Genomic DNA, 20,474 nt, shown 5'->3' with positions numbered 1-20,474 from the left:
TCATCATGGAACAAACCAGAGTTCTATTCAACACAAAAGCAGCCACATATATATGGCAGATTGGCAGAACCGGCACGGCGCGTCGCCCACGAGCATCCCATTCCCGTGGCTGCTGCCAAGGCTGGCACGGAGCGGCGCTCCTGCGAGCCACGGCGAGCAGCAGGAGGCGTTCTTACGATGGGCAGGGTGTGGATGGCAGGAGACCACGATGGTACCTTCTGGGGATGTAGCCTCCGCCCTCGGCGGACGGCCGGACGCCCGGTGGTCATGGAGACGAGCGAGGAGCGCACGCCGGTGATGGCGGGCGCGAGCGGGTGCATGGAGTCAAGAATCTTGGAGACACAGCGAGCGAGGCGGTGGCGCTCCGGCGAGCCACGGACAGCCACTGGAGGCGGCACACCAGGGGTGGACGGTGTTTGCTCTGCGCATGGGGCCTGGGCACGCCGGCCGTGGTGACCGTCGCACCAGCCCTCGCTGCCGCGCATAATTGAGGAAGTCGCCGCCGGGGCGACGCACATGATCCGAGCGGCGCCGTCGCGTGGCTGCTTGTTCCAGGGGCGAGCTACGGCGCGCAGCATGCCAGCATGACATGAGGGCGTTCCTGCGACGGAAAGGGGTGGATTGCAGGAGAGACCTTGATGGAACCTGCCGGGGATGGAGAGGCGCGTCGCGGCGCACTCTGGAAGCAGCCAACGAGCGGGAGAAGCCTCCGCGACGGGGCGGAGCTCCGGCGAGCAATGGAAAGGCAGCGCCTGCTTGCAACGACAGGGGGTGGACGGTGTTTCAAGTGCCGACCGGGGGGACGGCATTTCAAATACCGTCCACCCCTGGGCCGGTTTTAACCGTGGGATGGGAGATGTGCGGGCGAGATTTGCCGCGTTTCAGTTAGAGAGCCATGGCGTCCTCGAGTCCTCGTCAGGCAGTCAGGTGCGCGCGGGAGCTGGGCGGCGCCATGGCGGAGGGCTCAGCAGGCCAGGCGAGGCCGCGGCAGACGGAGGATCCCGACGGCGAGCCCCGCTGGCGGAGGTCGCTAGCTGCTGGGCTGGGCAAGCGGCAGCAGCCTCGTGGTCGCATTCGTCAAGAACGGAGCGTAGCTTCGTCGTCGGACCACCGGCCGGCCTCGGTCTGCTTCAGAATTGGGTACGGGAGTATCGGCCATCGCACAGCTCTGAGTCCGATCCTAAGCCTGCTTCGCTGAAAGCTGCCGGCGCTCGTGAGCCACGTACGGCTGGGCTTGGCAGATCTCATGATTCACTGTCTCGTTGGTGCAACAACTGAAGCGCGTACGTTCCGGGAGGCGGCCGGCGCCCTACCACCGCGCCGCCACCCAGCCCCTCACTAACGGCCACCCCGGCCCTGGTGTCCAGCACCCCGCGCTCCGCTCCTCCTCCTCCCATTGTAGCTCCTCCACCCTCGCGACGGTGACCACCCCGGCGCCATCGATCCAGATCCACCCCGCGCCGGCGGTCACCCAGACCCGGCCCTGCCGGTCACCGTAGGGTTGGTTCAACCCTTCTTCCCGGCTGCTACCTCGACTGGGCGCTGCAAGTACCACCGTTGGGCCGAGCTTACTCCGTCCAAGGTTTTGGGATTCAATTTGGGAAAAATTTCGGTCCAACCGAAATGGACAAATTTCAGTTATTTTGGACAGTGAATACGATGTGGAATTCCACAGGCACGCAGCCTTGGACAGTTCCAATGGCGGCGATTGGTATCGTAATGCTGCCCTAATACTGACTTTATAATCGCCCGCACCCACCCGAACTCCCGGTCGAACCGATCCACCTGGTGGACTCCACACCCACCTGATTTATCTCTTTCCCCTCCCGACCAGCGCGCTCTCTCTCTCTGTTCCCCATCCCCTTCCCTCTCTTATCCTTTTACCCTTCCATTTGTTTGAGAGCTCGGCCGCCTGGCAGCTCGATCCGGATCCACCAGAGCTTGAGCGCGCACGGCACAGCGGATGACAGAGTTCGAGCTTTGCTTCGCCGGTGGAAAGTTGCCGCCCCGGACTAGAACCGGATCTCGCGAGAGAAGCTGCTTCTCCCATGACGCTTTGCTTCTCTTCTCCTTTTTCTTTCTCCAGATCCGACTCCTGGGGCGCAGCGAGCGGTGCGGTGGCGAGCTCCTTGCCCACATGGGAGCGGCGCGGCGGGGAGGTGCGCCGCGGCGGGATGCTTCGTGCCCACAGGGCAGCGGCGCGGCGGCGCGCCGTCCGGTAAGTGGGGGTTTTTCTTTTTCTTTTTCAAATTTTTTTTACAAATTTTTTTCATATGATTTTCTCTTTGTTTTGGATGCAAAAAATTTTTACCTGAGTTTTTCTTTCGTTTTGGATGTAAAAAATTTTTATCCAAGCTTTTTGTTTTGAATGTAAAAGTTTTCTAGTGAATTTTTTTAAGTTTGTTTCTTGAAATTTTTTCTTCCAAATTTTTCTCGTCAATTTTTTTTTAGTTCCTCAATTTTTTCCCTTGAAAAGCTTTTAGAAAATTTTTTGTCACAAAATGACAAAAAAGTTACTAAAAAGGAAAAAAGAAAACGATCGGGAAATCGACCGTACAGACTAAAACTTACGGCCGCCCGTAAACTAGCGTGCCCGTGATGCTGCTGCCCTGCCGTCACGTGCTGGGTTCCAACCGGGCGACATAGGGATAGAAGCGGATTGGATTCACATGAAAATAGATTAGGATACTTTGGATATGCATCTTCTCCTTTCCATCCCATTTCCATCCCTATGACGGAAGCGGATAGGATTCGCATGGAAATATATTCAGATATTTTGAATATCCATCTTCCTGTTTCCATCTCCCTAGGGCGATGCGCAGTAGCGGAGCTGGCGAATATCCACGCCTAGGGCCACTATCTAAGCACCTAAATAGTCCATACCATGTGCACATACCAATAATTAACATAAGCAAAGGGGAAAGCTAAACCTCACCTAAGTGATTTGGAGACTCTCCTCACTCGAATTTTCTTTGTTCACCATCTACACCTTCTTCTCCAACTTTGGCGAGGTTAGGGTTCGGGGTTGGTGTGTGTGTGGGGGGGGGGGGGGAGAAGGAGGCTACTGCTGTCCGCGGGCCTGAGGGCCGGCGGCGGCGGCGGCGGCGGTCGTGGGGCGGCGAGGCCACTGGCGTGGTGGACGGCGGTTGGGCGGTGCCGGGGCGGGGGTGATGGCGGCGGGAAGCGGCGGCGGGAGGGGCTGGCCGGACGGCTAGCGTGGGCGGGCTAGGGCTAGTCGGAGGGGTGGCGGCGGCGGGTGGGTGGGGGGCTGGCGCAGGGAGCTAGAGGAAGAAGAAGGTGGGGGAGGAGATGAGGAAAAAGAAGGTGGGAAAAGATAAGATGGAGAGAGGGTGGGTGGATCTGAGATATCCATTTTAGATCTAACGACTGAAATATTTGAGTGAGGGGAGAGCCTTTGTTTCACCCAGGTGAGCAATAAACTCAAGGATCACCTTGCTACAGCTGTTTACTTTTTCTCATTTATAGAGTTGCTGAATGCTTATTTCCTTCTCGGCAGCACTCTTGTCTTTGGTTATAGTTACAGTTAGCTAACAACAAGATAGAATCAAATATGAAAAATACATATATTAGCAATGGCACATAAGACCACAAAATTGTATAATACTGAACAACTGACAGAAGGATGCAGTGGTTGCATTTTGGCGAAAAGAAGCCGGAGAATGAAAGGACTTCAATGTCTCGATCCTCTTGATTGTGTAATCCTAGTAGAAGCCAACAAATTTCTTTAGGTAATGGAAAGATTATCTGGCTTCACCCTCCTCATCAAGAAGGGATCCGACAAACTTTATTACAAGCAGTAGCAACCACACCACATTCTCACAACGTAATTAAAGTATGAAGCATGCTTATTGAAAGCCAATTCGTAAATTAAAAGGCCATCCATGGGATATGAATAAATAAAGAGCCAACATCTCCAGCACACGACATGCCTGAATCATCTTCTCTTTTTGATTTTCACTGCGCTGCAACTGCGTCCAATGGCGTAACCAATACGTTCCCCTAAATAAAACTAGTAAAAAAGTTTTCGGTTGACATTTGTTGAAAACAATATCATTCTTAGATAGCCAAATCACCCAACACATAGCTGATATGCCTGTCAATAAATGTAAATTTGGTTTATGACCCCCTTGTTTTAACCAATGATTAAATAAATCATCAACATCCTTTGGTGGTGCTAAACCAAAAACTAAGTGAATAGCACATTAAAAAAATTTAGCATAAGCGCAATTGAAAAAAAGGTGTTGGATAATTTCCTCCCGGTTACAGAAGCTGCACACTTTTCTTTCGATCCAATTTCGCCTAGCTAAATTATCCTTTGTAAGTAAAACACCCCTTTTCAAGTACCACATAAAGATTTTAATCTTTAAAGGTATTTTTGCATACCAAATTTCTTGTGTAACCTTTATACCATTATCAACAAGATTTTTATACATAGAGTGTACCGTGAAACAACCATTAGCTTGTAGGGACCAAATGAAGGTATCCCTCCCCTCTTGTAAATTAATGTTCAACAACATATCCACTATACGGAGTCAGTCATGTAGTTTATCCACATCAAAGCTCTCCTAAAAGAGATATTTAGTGGTGTGGTGCTAAACACTTCGGCTACCGTAGTGTGTCGTCAGTGAACAATGTTGAACAGAGAAGGAAATTGGGACTTCAATGTATGGTTGGTTGCCCAGCCATATGTCTTCCCAAAATCGTATTTGTGAACCATCTTTAAGCAAAAAACGTCCCAAGCTAAGAAAGTTATCATTCACCCCCATTAGACTAGTCCAAAAATATGAATCTCCAGGCTTCTTATTGACTTGCCCTAGAGTTTTATTCTTTAGATATTTATTCCGCAACAACTCTTGCCAAATGCCTTCTTCATTGCATAGTTTAAACAACCATTTACTAAGCAGGTATTTATTTTGAATATCTAAATTTTGTATTCCCAAACCACCCTATTCTTTTGGTTGGCACATCAAGGGCCACATAACTAGTTTGTACTTTTTCTTATGTTGGTCGTTTTGCCAGAAAAATCTTGATATATAGTACTAAAGTTTTCTAAGGACTCCTTTTGGGGCCTCAAAAAAAGATAGCATAAACGTAGGTAAACTAGACAAAATGGAGTTAATCAGAACCAACCTACCACCTATAGATAAAAGGTTGCCTTTCCAACCACTCAGTCTTTTCTCGATCCTATCCTCAATTATTTTCCAATCATTGTTGCTAAGCTTTCTGAAATGCATCGGAATTCCTACGTAGCGAAAATGATATGAGCCAAGCTTGCAACCGAATAGACTTGAGTACATTAATTCATGTTGTTTTGCTTGACCAAAGAAAAATATTTCACTTTTGTGGAAGTTTATTTTAAGGCTAGATAATTGTTCAAAGACACATAACAGAAGTTTGATGTTCTTTGCTTTGTCAATATCATGGTCCAAAAATATAATTGTATCATCTGGGAATTGCAAGATAGATAATCCCTCTTCTACTAGTACAACCCCTTTCACTTGCCCATCTTCCTTAGCTATGGCAATGATGATAGCCAGCATATCGACCGCTATATTAAATAGTTGTCAAAGCCCCTTTTTGGTTTGGAAATATGAGCCTATTTGATCATTCACCTATATTCCCACATTCCCTTATTTTATAAAGGCTTCTATCCATTTGCACCAAACATCAGAGAATCCTTTCATTTTAAGAGTTTGTTGTAAGAAATCCCATTTCACTTTATCATAAGCTTTTTTCAAAATCAATCTTAAAAATAATCCCATCTTGTTTTATCACTACAAGAAATGTGGCGATCTATAACGAAAATTTTATGACATTTTTAAACAGCGTCACAATTGCACACAATCCATGACATTTTTCAGATTTTTGTCATGAATTTGAAGGTATGGGCCCTAGGCCCAAAACTTAGTGATGTTTTATTGAATTCGTCATAATTGAGCCCACAAAACATAATGTCATAGAAATCGTCATAGTTATTTTGACTATATATTTTGACATTCATCATTTTTTTCAAGTTTTTGCTTCTCTTATTTGATGCTTATTCAAGCTATGCTCTCATTCATGGTATGCTAGGCGTTACACTACTGCAAAAAGAGTCTTTAGGGGCGGGTAAAAAACTATTTCTAAGAACGGGTACCGCACCCGTTGCTGTTTTGCGCAGCTAGAAATCGATGTTTGCAGGGGCGGATGTTATACCCGTCCCTAGAAATCGATTTTTAGTGGCGGGTGACCCCATGACCCGCCCCTAGAAATCGATTTCTAGGTACGGGTCACCCCATCCCCCGCCCTTACTAATCAATTAAAAAAATTAAAAAAAGTCGAGCCCCACCCCACGCCAGGCGAGAGCGCCGCCCGCGTCCGCGCGCCGCCGCCTACATCGGCTCGCGTGCCGCGTCCGCCGCCGCCCGCGAGCCGCCGCTGCGACCGCCGCCTCCTGGCGCGCCGCGTCCGCAACCGCCGCCTCCTGCCGCGCCGCGACCGCGACCGCTGTCGCTGCCCGCCGCACCGCCGCCGGCTTCAGGAGGCCCCGCGTGCCGCCGCGTCCGCCGCCCGCAGAGCGCCGCCGCGTGCCGCTCCAGGCCGTCGCGCCGAGGCCCCGCGGTGGCGCTCTCTTCGGCCATCGCGTCCGCCGCCCGCCGCGCGCCGCCGCGTCCCGCTCCAGGCCATCGCCGCGTGCCACTCCAGGCCGCCGCGCCGAGGCCCCGCGGCGGCGCTCCACTCGCGGCACTGGGCCCTACCGAGCTGCCGCTCGTGAAGGGAGGGATGAGGGAGAGGAGAGAGAGCTAAGGGGAGAGGACAAGATAAGAGAGAGAGAGAGAGCGCGCCAGAGGAGAAGATAACGATTGCCGCCTACCGCTCCTCTTTAATGCCTGTGCACCACCGCCAGCGCCCGCTCACCCAATTCAAATTTTTTAACCCTGCAAACTTTGTAGTAGCGGGCGATAGAACAGCCCGCCCCTAGAAATCATATTTGTAGGGGCGGGTAATCCCACCACCCGCCCCTAGAAATGGTCTCATTTTTAGGTATGGGTGAGCCCCCTCACCCGTCCCTAAAAATATATTTTCAGGGGCGGGTCGTCTGCTACAGTAACTTCACGTCATTTGTAGCAACGGGTCAAATTTTGACCCGCCACTAAAAAAAATTTAAGACGTTCCTACAAATCATTTTTGTAGTAGTGTTACTTTTTTAGTTAAATTATCAGTATGGCTTAAAATCTTTCATTTAATATTATTTGTTTTTGTGTTAATTGCTATTTTATGAATCATATTCATATGGCATCATTTCTTAATAATGGTTAGAGAGGAGTCAGCCTATAAATTGGACCTGAAATGTTGAGGGCAAAAATATGTGGGCGCAGGAGTGTCGAAGATAAGAAAAAAAAATTGGACTTTGAAGACCAAAATAAAATCTGGACGCATAAATATTCAAGTAAAAGAAGACCAAAATAAAATCTGGACGCATAAATATTCAAGTAAAAAAACTGCATGCCTAAGGATTCGATCTTTAGACCACCATGCTCGTTTTCTAGATGCACTACCATCACAACAAGTGTTTACATATGGTTACCAGGGGTAACCAATTTTATTTATATGTTTCATCTCGCCCACAAAACCATCAAAAATTGAGGTGGAGGTGGGTTCGAACCATGCACATGAGACTTTAAGTGAAGCGCATCTTCCATTAGGCTGGTAGTCCACAAGGGTTAGGCAGGCGCATTAGGAGATTTAGTACAAATGCTCGTTGTTTTTCTGGAAAATAAAAACAAAACTTGTCCTCTCGAGGAATCGAACCTGCGACCTGGCTATGATAAAGACAGAGCACTACCACCGTACTACACGTTTTGCTTGTGATTGTTGGGCATTAAAAGTATTTTTGTCTAGTGCCACGTGGGCGATGCGAAGAACACAACTATGATTGATATTTTTCTTTTTAATTCAGGATTAAAATTCGTAACTGGTATTTCTCCCTTGTATGAATTCCAAATTTGATGGTTCTTTTTCCTAAATTTTTCTAAAATCATGTTCTTTTGTGTAATTGCATTTTTTTAAGTAAATTATGATTTCTTGAATCTTCTTCATATAGCTTGTTTTTTTCATTTAAGCTTAGAATAGCAATACATATTTTTACATAACAATAACTAATTTAATTTCATAATTTCTATTATTATGGTCAACATAAGCTTCAGTCCAAATTTGAGATCCATACGAATTCGAAAATGTTATCAAGTAGTCTAATCTCAAAGATTGACTTGAGTTATAAGAAACACTTTGAGAGATGTATCCATTTGTGAACCATGCATGGTCCAACTTTACTAAAACTATTTAAGTTTTTTATCGTAAGATTGTAGACAAAAAATATGTTATCATGTGAAAATTTAGAAGTTTTTGACCAAATTTAGATATTATTACAATTATTATGTGGTAATTTGGAAAAAGAAATTTGAATTTTTCATCTATCTATAGGACTTGGACTGTAATTGAACATATGAGTTTAAATATAATTTTCGCTCAATTTTTCGAAACTTATCAAATGTAATTGTAGCTCAGCATGGAATAATTATTGATAAGCTTGTAGAAATTCATTTAAATGATAGAAAATAGCAAATATACTAAAAAATTATTGAACCGTCTACATAACAACTCCGATGTTGTCCACTACCTATAAAAAATATTAGGTATTTATAAAATAATTATTTTGCAAGTTACTTTAAAGGGTACCTTAATTAGGTGAAAATTAAAAAAAATAGTAAATTGGCCTAGATCTGGGCCGTTTTCTCGGTGTGCACACAAGGTCTAACATATCGTATCCGTCCATCCCATATCAACGGTTTGGATCACATCCTCATGTTATAAAATCAGCTCCATCCGACACGCCGCCGAAAACCCTAGCTACACATCCTCCCTCTCGTCTCTGCACCTCAGATCCACAGCCGCCGCACTGATGCTCTCTCTATCTCTCAGATCCATCCAGCGCACTGCACCTCGCTCCACCACCTCCTCGGCCTCTGGCGCCGCCTCCCCTCCTCCGCGGGCATCACCACGCCGTCGACACCGTGGGTGCCCCTACTTCTTCTGTGTTCCCTAACCCTAGCGGCGGCGCCTCGACTCCCTCTCTCACTTCCTTTCCCCCTCCCCACCTCAGATCTGCTCGGGGCGAGCGTTGCGTGAGCTCCGCACGGGCCGGCCGCATGGGCGTGGAGGTCGAGCTCTGCAGATAGGGAGATCTCCCTCTCTGGTGGCTCTCTCACCCCGCGTGAGCTCCTTCCTCCTCCGGTGCGGCGTGTCCCTCAACGCGCGACATGGCCTGCGCGGCGCGGCCGGCGCGGCGGCCCGGTCGATCGATCCCTATATAAACACGACCTTCCCGCAGACCAGACCCACATCTTCTCCAGCCAAGCAGCTCCAGCCTGATCAGAGCCTGACCGATCTCCGGCGACACTAGCTAGCCATGGACATGGCGTCGCCGATTATCACCCTCGCCCCGCAGTCACAGTGCAACCAGTTCCGGGAGTACAGCCCCAGCCCCTGGGGTGACTTCTTCCTCAACCATGCCACATGCACTCCCATCACAGGTAAACAGAACTAACCTAACCATACTGTTGATAATTAAGGTATTGCCGTGGTATATATTTTGCATTGTGCACTAGGTATTTTGATGTACTAAGTTTTTTTTTACCGCTTGCAGCTCTTGACAATGAAGGAGAGGGCACAGGTAAAGGAGGAGGAGGTGAGGAGGATCATACTGGAAAGCTTTGCCTCCTCCGACCTGGCTCAGAAGCTGGAGCTCGTTGACACTCTACAAAGGATAGGGGTGGACTACCACTACAAGAAGGAGATCAATGACCTACTTTGTTCTATCTACAATGAAGAGGATGGAGGTTCTGATGACCTCTATGTCACCTCATTGAGGTTCTATTTGCTTAGGAAGCATGGATACACCATCTCTGCCGGTACGATGGCAAATCCAATCCCGGTCCTTTCAGTGTGCCACTATTTTTATGTTTGGAGGAGCTAAAATTGAGTGCTAAACTTTAGCACATATTAGCACTCGCACATATGCTAAACTTTTTGAGTCTTAACTAAAGTTTGGCTCACCCCATCAGCAGTGCCGTTTGGATGAGCTGGTGCTGAAGTTTAACACTTTCACCTATTAGCATTTGGATCCCAAATTAAATGGACCCTAATTAAATATGTATGCAGACGTGTTTGAGAAGTTTAGGGACAAGCAAGGGAACATTTCAAGTGACGATGTCAGCTGCTTGCTAATGTTGTATGATGCTGCACATGTGAGAACTCATGGGGAGGAGATACTCGACGACATGATCACTTTCAACAAGAGCCGCCTCCAATCTTTGACGATGAAAAATTTGGAGCCAGAGCTGGCAGAGGAAGTGCGATGCACATTGGAGACACCACGGTTCAGGCGGGTCGAGAGGGTGGAGGCAAGGCGCTACATCTCAGTGTACGAGAAGAAGGCTGTGCATGATGGGACTATACTGGAGTTTGCAAAGCTGGACTACAACATCTTGCAGGCTATCTACTGTGATGAGTTGAAAGAACTTACAATGTAAGGAGACAGGGCTTAATAAATTGGTAGTATCCGGTCCTACGTGTTAGCGTGCCTCCCCTGCTAACTGCTGGGTCCCAGGTTTCGGCCTTTGCCGGATCTACTGCGGCTCCTTCCCGATCCCGTGTGGTCTGGCTTCTTCGTGTGAGCATGTGTGTGCTGGCCAGAGCACGACATCGCGACTGCGGCGTGTCGGAGGCGAGTCGGCTCTGGTGGCCAGGCAAGGGCAAGGCCCTCCTCTGGAGCTCGGATGGTGAAAGCATCTAGGCCCCTAATTTGAGTTTTGGTAATTAATGACAACAGTTTGTTGATTAACGATTTCATTTGAGATAATAAGTATAGGTTGATCCACGGATGAAAGAGATTTGGTTGTGAACGTGTGGAGTTTTGGAGATGATGAGCAACGCTCGGGCTCAAGGCAAAGGTATAAAATAGGGGTTTTGTATTTTACTGGTCACAAGGTGTTTAGTGGATGAAAAGTGACCGGATTTGTTGGATAGATAGCCGTACTATGAAGAGGGGTCGAGTCCTCGTGCTTGACGGGTCGTTAGTGCCATTTTGCTCAAAATATCTAAGTGCATGCATGAGGGCTAACGACGTTTTGAAAAGATTTGAAAAAGATCAAGTTTGAGAGCTGACTGCACAAGCGCGGACAGACCGCTCCATGGAACGCGGACGGTCCGCACTCGTACCAGAGAGCATCTTTGGCTCTGGTGGAAATTAGATGTGACTGGCGGACAGTCCGGCCCAGGTGGGCGGAAGGTCCGCAGCTCTAACTCAATTGTACCAGAGAGGGTGTTTTCTCTGGTTGAGGTTATGACCTGTGCGGCGGACGGTCCGTCCCTGGACCGCGGATGGTCCGCCGGCTATTTGATAGTTTGTACCAGAGACATTGTTGTCTCTGGTGGTTTTCAAGGATGAACGGCGGACGGTCCGCCCCTAGGGCGCGGACGGTCCGCATGCCTTTTTTCAAAGTTGTACCAGAGACGATGTTCGTATCTGGTGGTGTGGAAAACATAACAGCGGACGGTCCGCCCCTGGGGCGCAGACGGTCCGCCCCTGGGGCGCAGACGGTCCGTCAGGGCTGTAACGGCTAGTTCTGACACGCATTAAATGCACTCTGACTCACTGGTTTATAACGGCGGACGGTCCGGTTTTTGAACCGCGGACGGTCCGCGACTTCGCAGAAAAGAGTGTAACGGCTAGTTTTTGAAGGGATGTCTATATATACCCAATGCCCGGCCATTGGGTCATTCTCTTGGCCATTTGGACTGCATACTTGACATTATAGAGCTAAGGCATCACTCACACACACACTTGCTTAGAGATTGCATTCTTGAGGGTGTGAGGGCTTCCTAGTGCATTGCATCAAGAGTTTGAGCTTTGTGGCACTAGGAAAACTTCAAGCAAGCGTCATCGACTTGTTACTCTTGGGAGTTGCCGCTCCCTAGACGGCTTGGAGAAGAGGATTTCGTGGAGCTCCTCCAAGGAGATTGTTGAGGAGCCCCGATTTCAGTTGTGAGAGGTCTTGTGCTCACCTCACCGGAGTGGTGAAGAGCAACTCTAGTGGAATCAAGGTGTGGAGCGGTTCCTTGATTCAAGCCGGCTCAATATCAAGAGGTTCTTGATAGAGGAGCGGTTGATTCTTGGAATCCACCTCAACGTGGATTAGGGCTGACCGGCAAGTCATCGACACCACGGGATAAATTCTTGTGTCAAGCTTGGTTACTTCTCTTGCTTACTTTAATTCTTGTTTTTACTTTGAGCAATTTAATTTACTAGAGCTTGATTTGTATCTTGTCACCTTAGGTTGTAAACCCATCTAGAGATAGTAGTAGCATGACATAGGGCTTTTCTTTGTTACTAATTAAAATTTTCAAGAATTGTTGGTTTTCGTTTTTAAACCGCCTATTCACCCCCCCATGTAGTCGGTGTTCTTGATCCTACAGAAGGGCCTAAAAGCACTACCTTGAGCTATTGCGCGGACGGAGCCCCGGTGGCGTCCGACAGTGAGACGGCCTGGCTTTGGGCTAGGCGAGGGCAAAGGCCCTGCCTTTGGTCCTCGGGCGCATGTGAACGCCGAGCACAGGTTGCGGCTTGGCCACGACACGGCCCCGACGGAGCGGCGGTGCTTGGACGCGGCGGTGGAGCCGGCCAAGGTGAGCTAGGGGCTCCGCCTGGGCGGGCAGTGCTGGGTTTGTGCACGCACGCGAACTCCTGGCTCCCCAGGGTCGCGGCAGCGCAGGGCAAGCACGGCAGCGGCTGCAGTCTACAGCGGCGAGCGTCGGAGGGCTCCTGTAGGCTCACACAAAGGGCTAGGGTGTGCCTAGGGCTAGCTAGGGTGGCTCATCGACGGCCAATCGGCGACACCGGCACAGGAAAACAAGTAGGGCAGGGGTAGTGTCGAGGCTCATCGGCGGGCTCGGGGGCGTCGGTTCTCGGCACAGTGGAGAGGTGGAAAACAGGGACTCGATGGCGTGCCATGCCGTGCAGCTGTGTCGCGGAGACGTTCGGTCGCTGGCTCGGCGGCGAACTCCAATGACGGTGGCCTCCTCTTTTTCTTCTCCCAACTTGCTTTGTTTCTCCCTTCCTCGTTCAACAATTCTGGCGGCGGAGGCTGGGGAAACCCTAATTGGGTCGGGGCTAGGGTTCGCGGCGGCTCAGGGAGCTTCTTATAGCCAGGAGCTTGGGTTTCCCACGGGCCCGGACGTCGAGGAGCGGTGTGGATGGGACAGCCGGGGCGCGGGGGCACGTGGTGGCCATCCAAGGGCGCTAGGGCTAGGGTCTGGGCGCGGGTGGAGCAGGAGCGCACGCGCCGGGTCGTGGCCGACCGGGTGTAGGCGGCGACATCAGCTGGCAGGTGTGGCCGGCGGGAAAGGCGTGCGAAGGCGCGGGCGATCTTGGGCTGTTTGCGGGCGAGCGCGTGCACGTTGCTGGCCCGAGATGGGGTTTTAGCGGGACGGTTCGGGTGAGTGGGTCGGGTACGGTAGCGGGTTTCGGCCCGATAGGAGTTAGGGTTTAGGTTAGTTTTTGTATTTTATTTGGATTCCCATTTCAAATTAAGTACCACTCAAATTCAAACAAAAATCTTCCAAATAAATTTAAACATTGTAGAGGTGTAAATCGAATTAAGATTCGAATATTTTTCACACTAGCACTTAGGTCCTTATATTTAATTTGATTTTATTTTGACTAAGAGAAAGGTGAGTAAAGTTAAACCATGAATTGATCTAATTACTCGCACTCCATACAAATTTTTTTGAAAATCCACATTTTTGCACTTATAATTATTGTATAAATTTACGGGATGTTACACTCTATATCCTTGATGAGTTAGCTAAAATAAGAGAAAATTCACCAAAATCTAGATCTAACAGCCTTTGTATCCAACTAGCTAATATATCCTGCTAGCTATCTCGTGAGCCTTGCTAGGCAATTTTACCAAGCCCATTTGCCTCGCCATCCCTGCATCGCCCCCTCCCTCGCCATCTGTCACCCTCTAGCACTCTTGTGCCGTTGCCGTTGCCGCCGCCGCCGTCCCGGCGTCATACGCCCGCGCCACCACCTCCGTCGTCCGCTGTCGTCTCCTGCCGCCCCGAGCCCGCGCCGCTGCCGCCTCCGAGCGCCATCGTCCCTGCTGCCGAGCGCCCGCGCCAACACCGTCGCCGAGCACCATTGTCCCTCGCCTCCCCTCGATGCCCACGGTGAGGACATTGCGGTCCCTGTGGGAGCGGAACCTCGAGCAGCCATCCCCGCGCCGCGCACGCCGACGAGCGGCACTACGGAGATCGACCTAGTGGAGTGCATGCTAGGCCTGTGCCAGCCATCTGTGCTCTCCGCCATGACGTGAGCTGTCATCGACGTCGCCTCCTGACCCCCGACGTCTCCTCTCGCAGCCACACAGAAACCCCACAACAAATCGCCACCCACCCATCGCCCCCACGCGGGGGCCCACCTGTCATCGACACCGCGGCCCGCCTCCCCAGTCTTCCAATCCGGCGCCGCGACCCGCGAGCGACCCAAAAAGATCCACGAATTGGAAAAAAGAGGAAAAACAAGGGGACAGGAAAGGTCTCCCCTTTGCTCGACGGCGGCGGCGATGTCTCTCCCTCCGGCCCCGGCGGAAAGCGGCGGCGGCGGCGGCTCCCCCGGCGACGACTGGTTCCTCGACTGCGGCATCCTCGACGACCTCCCGGCAGCGGCCTGCGGGGCCTTCCCGTGGGACGCGTCCCCGTCGTCCTCCAACCCCAGGTCAGCCCGATGGTCGATCGATCCCTCCGTCTCCCACACCCCCTGGTAGTTCTCGGCGCGGATGCTTGGTTTAGCGAGGGATTCTTCATTCTTCTCCCGTTCCCGTTGGTTTCTGGCGGTCGATTCCGTAAACGCGGCGTTCCTGGGAGACGGTGATGGTAGAGAATTGCTGAGTTCTGGCTAGGCGTCTGATTCTGGACTTGGATGGTGTGGATGAATTATTTAGGGATTTGAAGGCTGTTTCCATAGCCGATGCATGCACCGGGGGAATCTAATCTGCAAAGGCAGTTGCTTTATACAGTAGATCTTGTCGCCGGATATAAAAACTTGCCGAGGTTGCTTTTGTTGCAATAAGAAAAAAAGGAAAAAAAGAATGAGAAAAACGTACCTAACGAAATAGTAGTGATTTTGCGTGCTGCAAGGTGATTACTTTTGGTAGATTGGTTCTCGTGTTGCGGTGGCTGTGTTTATGATGGACGGTGAAACGGATATATTCATGTGTGTTGATGGTATATTAGTTAATTGTTGGGGATTAGGTTCCAGCCTTAGTGATAGTATGCAGCGGAATGCGCTGCTATCTCATGGACGGAATCGTAATACTGAACAAGATTGGAATCAAATGAATAATTTCCTATCACTTGTGACTATGCACTACTATCAGATAATTGTAACATAGTAATTGCTAGGTTTAATTGGGGGTAATTTGCAGCTATACTGTTTTTTCTGTCCGGTCACTGCATGTGTGCAGAGATATGTGGCTTACATGTTGCTAAATTTTTCCGATTAATTTTGTGAATGATTTTGTTTGTTTGGTTGAAACAAGGTAGCAACTGGGAATTTTTTTTCCATACGGAGATCCAGAATTGCTAATCATTTCTCCCCATGTTTTAACAGTGTGGAAGTTGGCAGCTATGTAAACACCGGTGATGTCTTCAAGGAGCCTGGCAGTAATAAACGGTCAGGCTGTTCTTTCACCTCACAACTTAGGTGCATATTGCATTATTGTATTCAGTCATCAGTTCTGTAATTGTTGTTCTGTTGCAATTTGCAGTTTAAGGTCAGGATCTTCTGGTAGGCCAACATCTAAAGCTTGTAGGGAAAAAATGAGAAGGGACAAGCTCAATGACAGGTAAATGATAAAAGCAGTTTCGCTTACGCTAGAGTATAAGAGATGGATTACCATGTTGTTGATTTTTCGAATGTTTCTTATAATTTCTAGGTTTCTTGAATTGGGCTCTACCTTAGAACCTGGGAAACCAGTAAAAGCTGACAAAGCTGCTATCCTAAGTGATGCTACTCGCATGGTTATTCAGCTTCGCTCTGAAGCACAGCAGCTCAAGGACACCAATGGTAGTCTTGAAGAAAAGATTAAGGAACTAAAGGTTACTCACCTATTTCCTGTTCACACTTACATATAGTACATCGTCTTTTCTATACTCAGTCTTTGTTGCTTGGAATGAGATCTTTATAGGGCTGGCAGTGCTTTATGATAGGCTATACGCTCTACATATGAGCACATGCTGACAACTCTTCGTATCTCATCCAAGACATTTCTGGTTACCAGCTAGAATTAAGGTCACATACTTTTTTCTTTTGAATGTGAATTGTCCGCAAGCTCCAAATGATCCATGGAGCACATAGCATCTATTGATCACATAAAACCTTCCATTTTCTTATGATAGATTAACTGTTTTTAACTCTGGGGAATTCACAGCCTACCACACCACTGTATTTTAGGACCCATCAGGAATTTGATTAGACCTTGGATTATAGGGTACTGTATATATGGTTCTCTTATCGAACTATGGCCCGGCAGCTACCAAGTTGTGTGCAATACTGCTTGTGGAAAAAATTTCTTGGGGGGCACAAACCTGCTCCTTTTCCAATGTTTTTTTATTGTGTTTTGCAATGATTATGAAACTGTTGTTCTTTCTCTAAATTCCAGGCAGAGAAGGATGAGCTTCGCGATGAGAAGCAGAAGCTGAAACTAGAGAAGGAGAGTTTAGAGCACCAGATGAAGCTAATGACCTCAACTCCAGCCTACATGCCTCATCCAACCCTGATGCCAGCGCCCTTCCCACAGGCTCAGCTAGCACCGTTCCATCCCCATGCGCAAGCTGCAGGGCAGAAGCTGATGATGCCCTTTGTTGGCTACCCAGGATACCCAATGTGGCAGTTCATGCCACCTTCTGAAGTCGACACCTCGAAGGACAGTGAAGCGTGCCCTCCAGTTGCTTAATCGCTTCGAGCTACTGGTTGCACTCGCAGCTTATGTGAATTAATCGCAACTGAAGCCCCTAGTTGTTGATCCATTGATTGGGTATAACTACTGTTCTTATGTGGTAGGTGATTGAGTAAGCTGATGTTCCTGGCGCCCTATAGAGGCTGCTATTAGCCCCTTCAATGGCTGTACAATTTTTTGCGGAGAAGAGAAGAATGTTCGTTCTTTTTCTCCATAGCAACAATACCAAATTAATTATGTGCCACATATATATTTGTCAGTCGTAAAATTCAGTGATTTTTGTGTACAAGTTAATTATCTGTTATGAATCTTTGGAATTGTGCCGTTGTGTTCAACATTGACATGAGTAAAAGAATCAGCTAGACAATGATGAGGCCAACAAGCAGCAGAGACACCATGGGGACAAGTAGAGAGGTGAGGCTGCTGGCTGAAGACCCCGGCGCCACCGCCGCGCGGGAGCCGTAGGAGATGACGCCAGGGGTCATGATGACCGTCGGCGGGCCGCCCGGGCAGAGCCTGATACCCGGCGACGGCGCGCCGGGCGGGGCCGGTGGCGGCATCGTCCTGGTGCACTCGGCGTCGCTGACCCTGACATGCAGCTTCATCCCGGCGGCGCAGTGCCCCGGCTCGCCGCAGATGAAGTAGCGCCACCCGTTGCCGCCGAGCCGGACGGCGTCGCTGCCGGTGCGCAGCGCGGGGGAGACCGGGCTCGCCGCCGAGCAGGAGCGGTACCCTTCCCGGGTCACCTCCACCACGTCGTGCGCCGACGCGTCGTAGCTGAACACGAGCTGGTCGCCCGGGCGGAAGGCGATGGAGGACGCCCAGGCGGCGAGGTCGGTCCGCAGGTCCCAGGAGCCCCCCGGCGCGCCAACGGTATAGTTGGCGCCGGACGCCGGCGTCGCGACCGCCGCCGCGATGACTGCAACGACGGCGAGCAGAGATGCTTGTAACCTCGCTGCCATTGTCTAGGCCGCCAACAGATCCAATATCAGAATCGATAGCGAGAGGATTTTTTTTTTCTTTTTGGAAAGATGATGGCGAGAGGATTTGATAGGTCGAGCAATTGTGCAAGGAGGTGATTTCCATGAATATATAGTGAGTTAGTGACTAGTGAGGGAGAAGGATCGGAGCTGGTCGTGGTAGTGAATAGTGGTCAATAGTGGAGTGTGTACTAGTGTGCATTGCATGCATGGTCTTTTAGCTTAGTTAGCTTTAGCATGGTTAATTAAACGTGTTGAAAGTGTCTATGTATTAGAGAAACCAAACACAGGACTTGGGATTCGACATGAATGTTGAATGACATCGAATTCGTCTTCCAGCTACCACATTGATGACGTCGACGGCATGCTAAGTACTTGGTCCTCCGATCATAAATGTAAGTATACTTGGTCGGTCAGAAGTCAAACTTTTAAAACTTCAATTAGGAAAAAATATCAATGAAAATTAACTTCTTGAAAATGCATTGCATACTTCGAAAGTATTTTCATAATGACTCTTTTTGATGTCAATCTTGATATAGAAAATTATTGAAGCCAAGTCAACCAGCAATCAACGTTTGAGTAGTTTTCATTCTCGACTATATATAATTAATAAAACTCTTCAAAGCTTCATGTCAAGAGCTTGGAGCTCGAAATGAATCCTGAATTTCAGTGTTCTAAATCAGGTTTCCAGCTAATTAAACGGATTCATTTAATTTTAAGCTGTTCTTTTCCAGACAGATCGATTTCCAATACCATGCAACTATGCAAATGCCGACCCCATGCAAGTTGCTCAAACGTAGAAACATCGTTAATTCGTTATGTTAAGCCGTATAAATATCTTAATCAAGAAAAAAAATTAGTACATACTCCTAGATATTAGTAACAACCATGTCCATCAACCACGAGCTTTAACCCTTACAAAATGACCATTAATTGAAGACAGCCTACCTAGCATACTAAAATTTACTCTAGATCTTTCTATGTACTCTTCACAATACTAACATATGTCAACTCTACGGATCCAAGATATATTTTGCCATCATCTCTTTCCACCGCCTCGGTTGGCCTGACATCCTTGGGACCTCTCATCTCTTGCAGTTTTTCACCGTCAGCGCCGATCCTTATAGCGACCAAGTGGCTGTCGGAACCAAATGGGAGCTCGTACTTCTCCTGGTGCAGCGCCACCCAGTACCCTCCCTTCCCATCTGGCCTCACATTGTCCGGGTATCCCGGCAGCTCAGCAAACAACTCGGATGTACCAGCCTTAGGCCCTCGGATCCAGTGCCTCATCAGCTTGCACGGTCCGGTGAGGGCGACGATGAGGTGGCTCCTGTCGGTGCTGATGGCGATGCCGTTGGGATAAGTCACGCCGGACTGGAGCACGGTGACCCTGTTAGTCGCCGATTGTATCTCATGATCCGCCCCGTCGAGTCTTCCGACGCGGTGACCATCTGATGCTGCGCCCTCGTGTACGTCGTGCTGCTGTCCGTGAAGTAGACGTCGCCGGTGACCTGGTCGACGTCCACCCCGTTGGTGAAGCGCAGCGGCGCGCCGCCGGCCTCCGTGGCGAGCACCGTCGCTTCCCCGCCGTCCGGCCCGACGCGCATCAGCCCCATGCATGTATGCGTCGGCGATGTAGAGGCTGCCGGAGTTGTTGTGGAACCGAAGGCCCAGCGGCCGGCCGCAGGAGCTCTCCGTGGCGACCGCCGGGAGCTCCGACTGCGCGTCGCAACCGTTCTTTGTGTAGCTCGGGCTGTACGCGAACGTCGCCCACCCAGCGGCGTCGCCCTCGCCGGTGTACTTGAGCACGCGGCCGTCCGAGATGCTGACGTAGGCCCGGCGCCGCGGGCGTCGAAGGCGACCCTCTCGGGTCCGACCAGCCCGTCCGGCAGTAGGGGCGGAGCTACGAAGTTGAATTTTATATTATTAGGGTAGGCCAATTATACAAATTTATATAAAAATTTAATCAAAATTTAAATTTTTAATGTAAATTTGGGGGCCAGTCCCCTGTCTGCCCCTGTCTCCGCCCCGGCAGCTCCAGGCGCTGGGTCTTGCTGGTGTCGATGGCCTTGGTTTTGGCCACGAGCAGCAGGACGGCGAGCAGGATCGTCGCGAGCAGAGGCAGCTTCGACATCTTCCGTGCCATGGTTGCAGGTGCGTTGAGTACGATGTTGGGTGCGCCACCTTCGGCCATCGACCGAAGGCCCGCGCGCAATTTGATTGTAACGACAAGGTCTCCTCCCGGCTCGGCAAGCCGAGCAGTCAAAGGGCTTCAAGCTTTGGGTGAAGACCGAGGCACCTACGGCGAAAACCAGAAGGGAAGGCGTCGGAGAGTAAGCGCTTCGAAAGTCGCGAAGGGAATCTTGTAATGGGCCCAATGGGCTGTAATGGGCCCAATGGGCAGAAGAGGCTC

At 49.7% G+C, this 20,474-nt stretch overlaps 2 protein-coding genes and 1 pseudogene across 2 annotated transcripts; 1 reads left to right on the top strand and 2 right to left on the bottom strand.

Annotated features, from left to right (window-relative positions):
* Positions 1-14,018: 14,018 nt before the first annotated feature.
* On the top strand, positions 14,019-17,403 carry LOC120677666 (transcription factor ILR3-like). The gene is made up of 5 exons (XM_039958837.1): positions 14,019-14,839; positions 15,734-15,796; positions 15,891-15,968; positions 16,059-16,221; positions 16,785-17,403. The coding sequence occupies exons 1-5, from the start codon at positions 14,688-14,690 to the stop codon at positions 17,076-17,078; spliced, it is 750 nt and encodes a 249-aa protein (XP_039814771.1). The 5' UTR covers positions 14,019-14,687; the 3' UTR covers positions 17,079-17,403.
* LOC120677668 (chemocyanin-like) lies at positions 17,283-18,043 on the bottom strand. The gene has a single exon (XM_039958839.1). The coding sequence runs from the start codon at positions 18,041-18,043 to the stop codon at positions 17,441-17,443; it is 603 nt and encodes a 200-aa protein (XP_039814773.1). The 3' UTR covers positions 17,283-17,440.
* An 870-nt stretch (positions 18,044-18,913) lies between these two features.
* On the bottom strand, positions 18,914-20,207 carry LOC120677828 (annotated as a pseudogene).
* Positions 20,208-20,474: the final 267 nt, after the last annotated feature.

This window comes from Panicum virgatum, chromosome 6N (assembly GCF_016808335.1).
Source record: "Panicum virgatum strain AP13 chromosome 6N, P.virgatum_v5, whole genome shotgun sequence".
Classification (NCBI taxonomy): domain Eukaryota; kingdom Viridiplantae; phylum Streptophyta; class Magnoliopsida; order Poales; family Poaceae; genus Panicum; species Panicum virgatum.
Note: the sequence above shows the minus strand (reverse complement) of the source record. Positions and strands in the feature narration are given on the sequence as shown.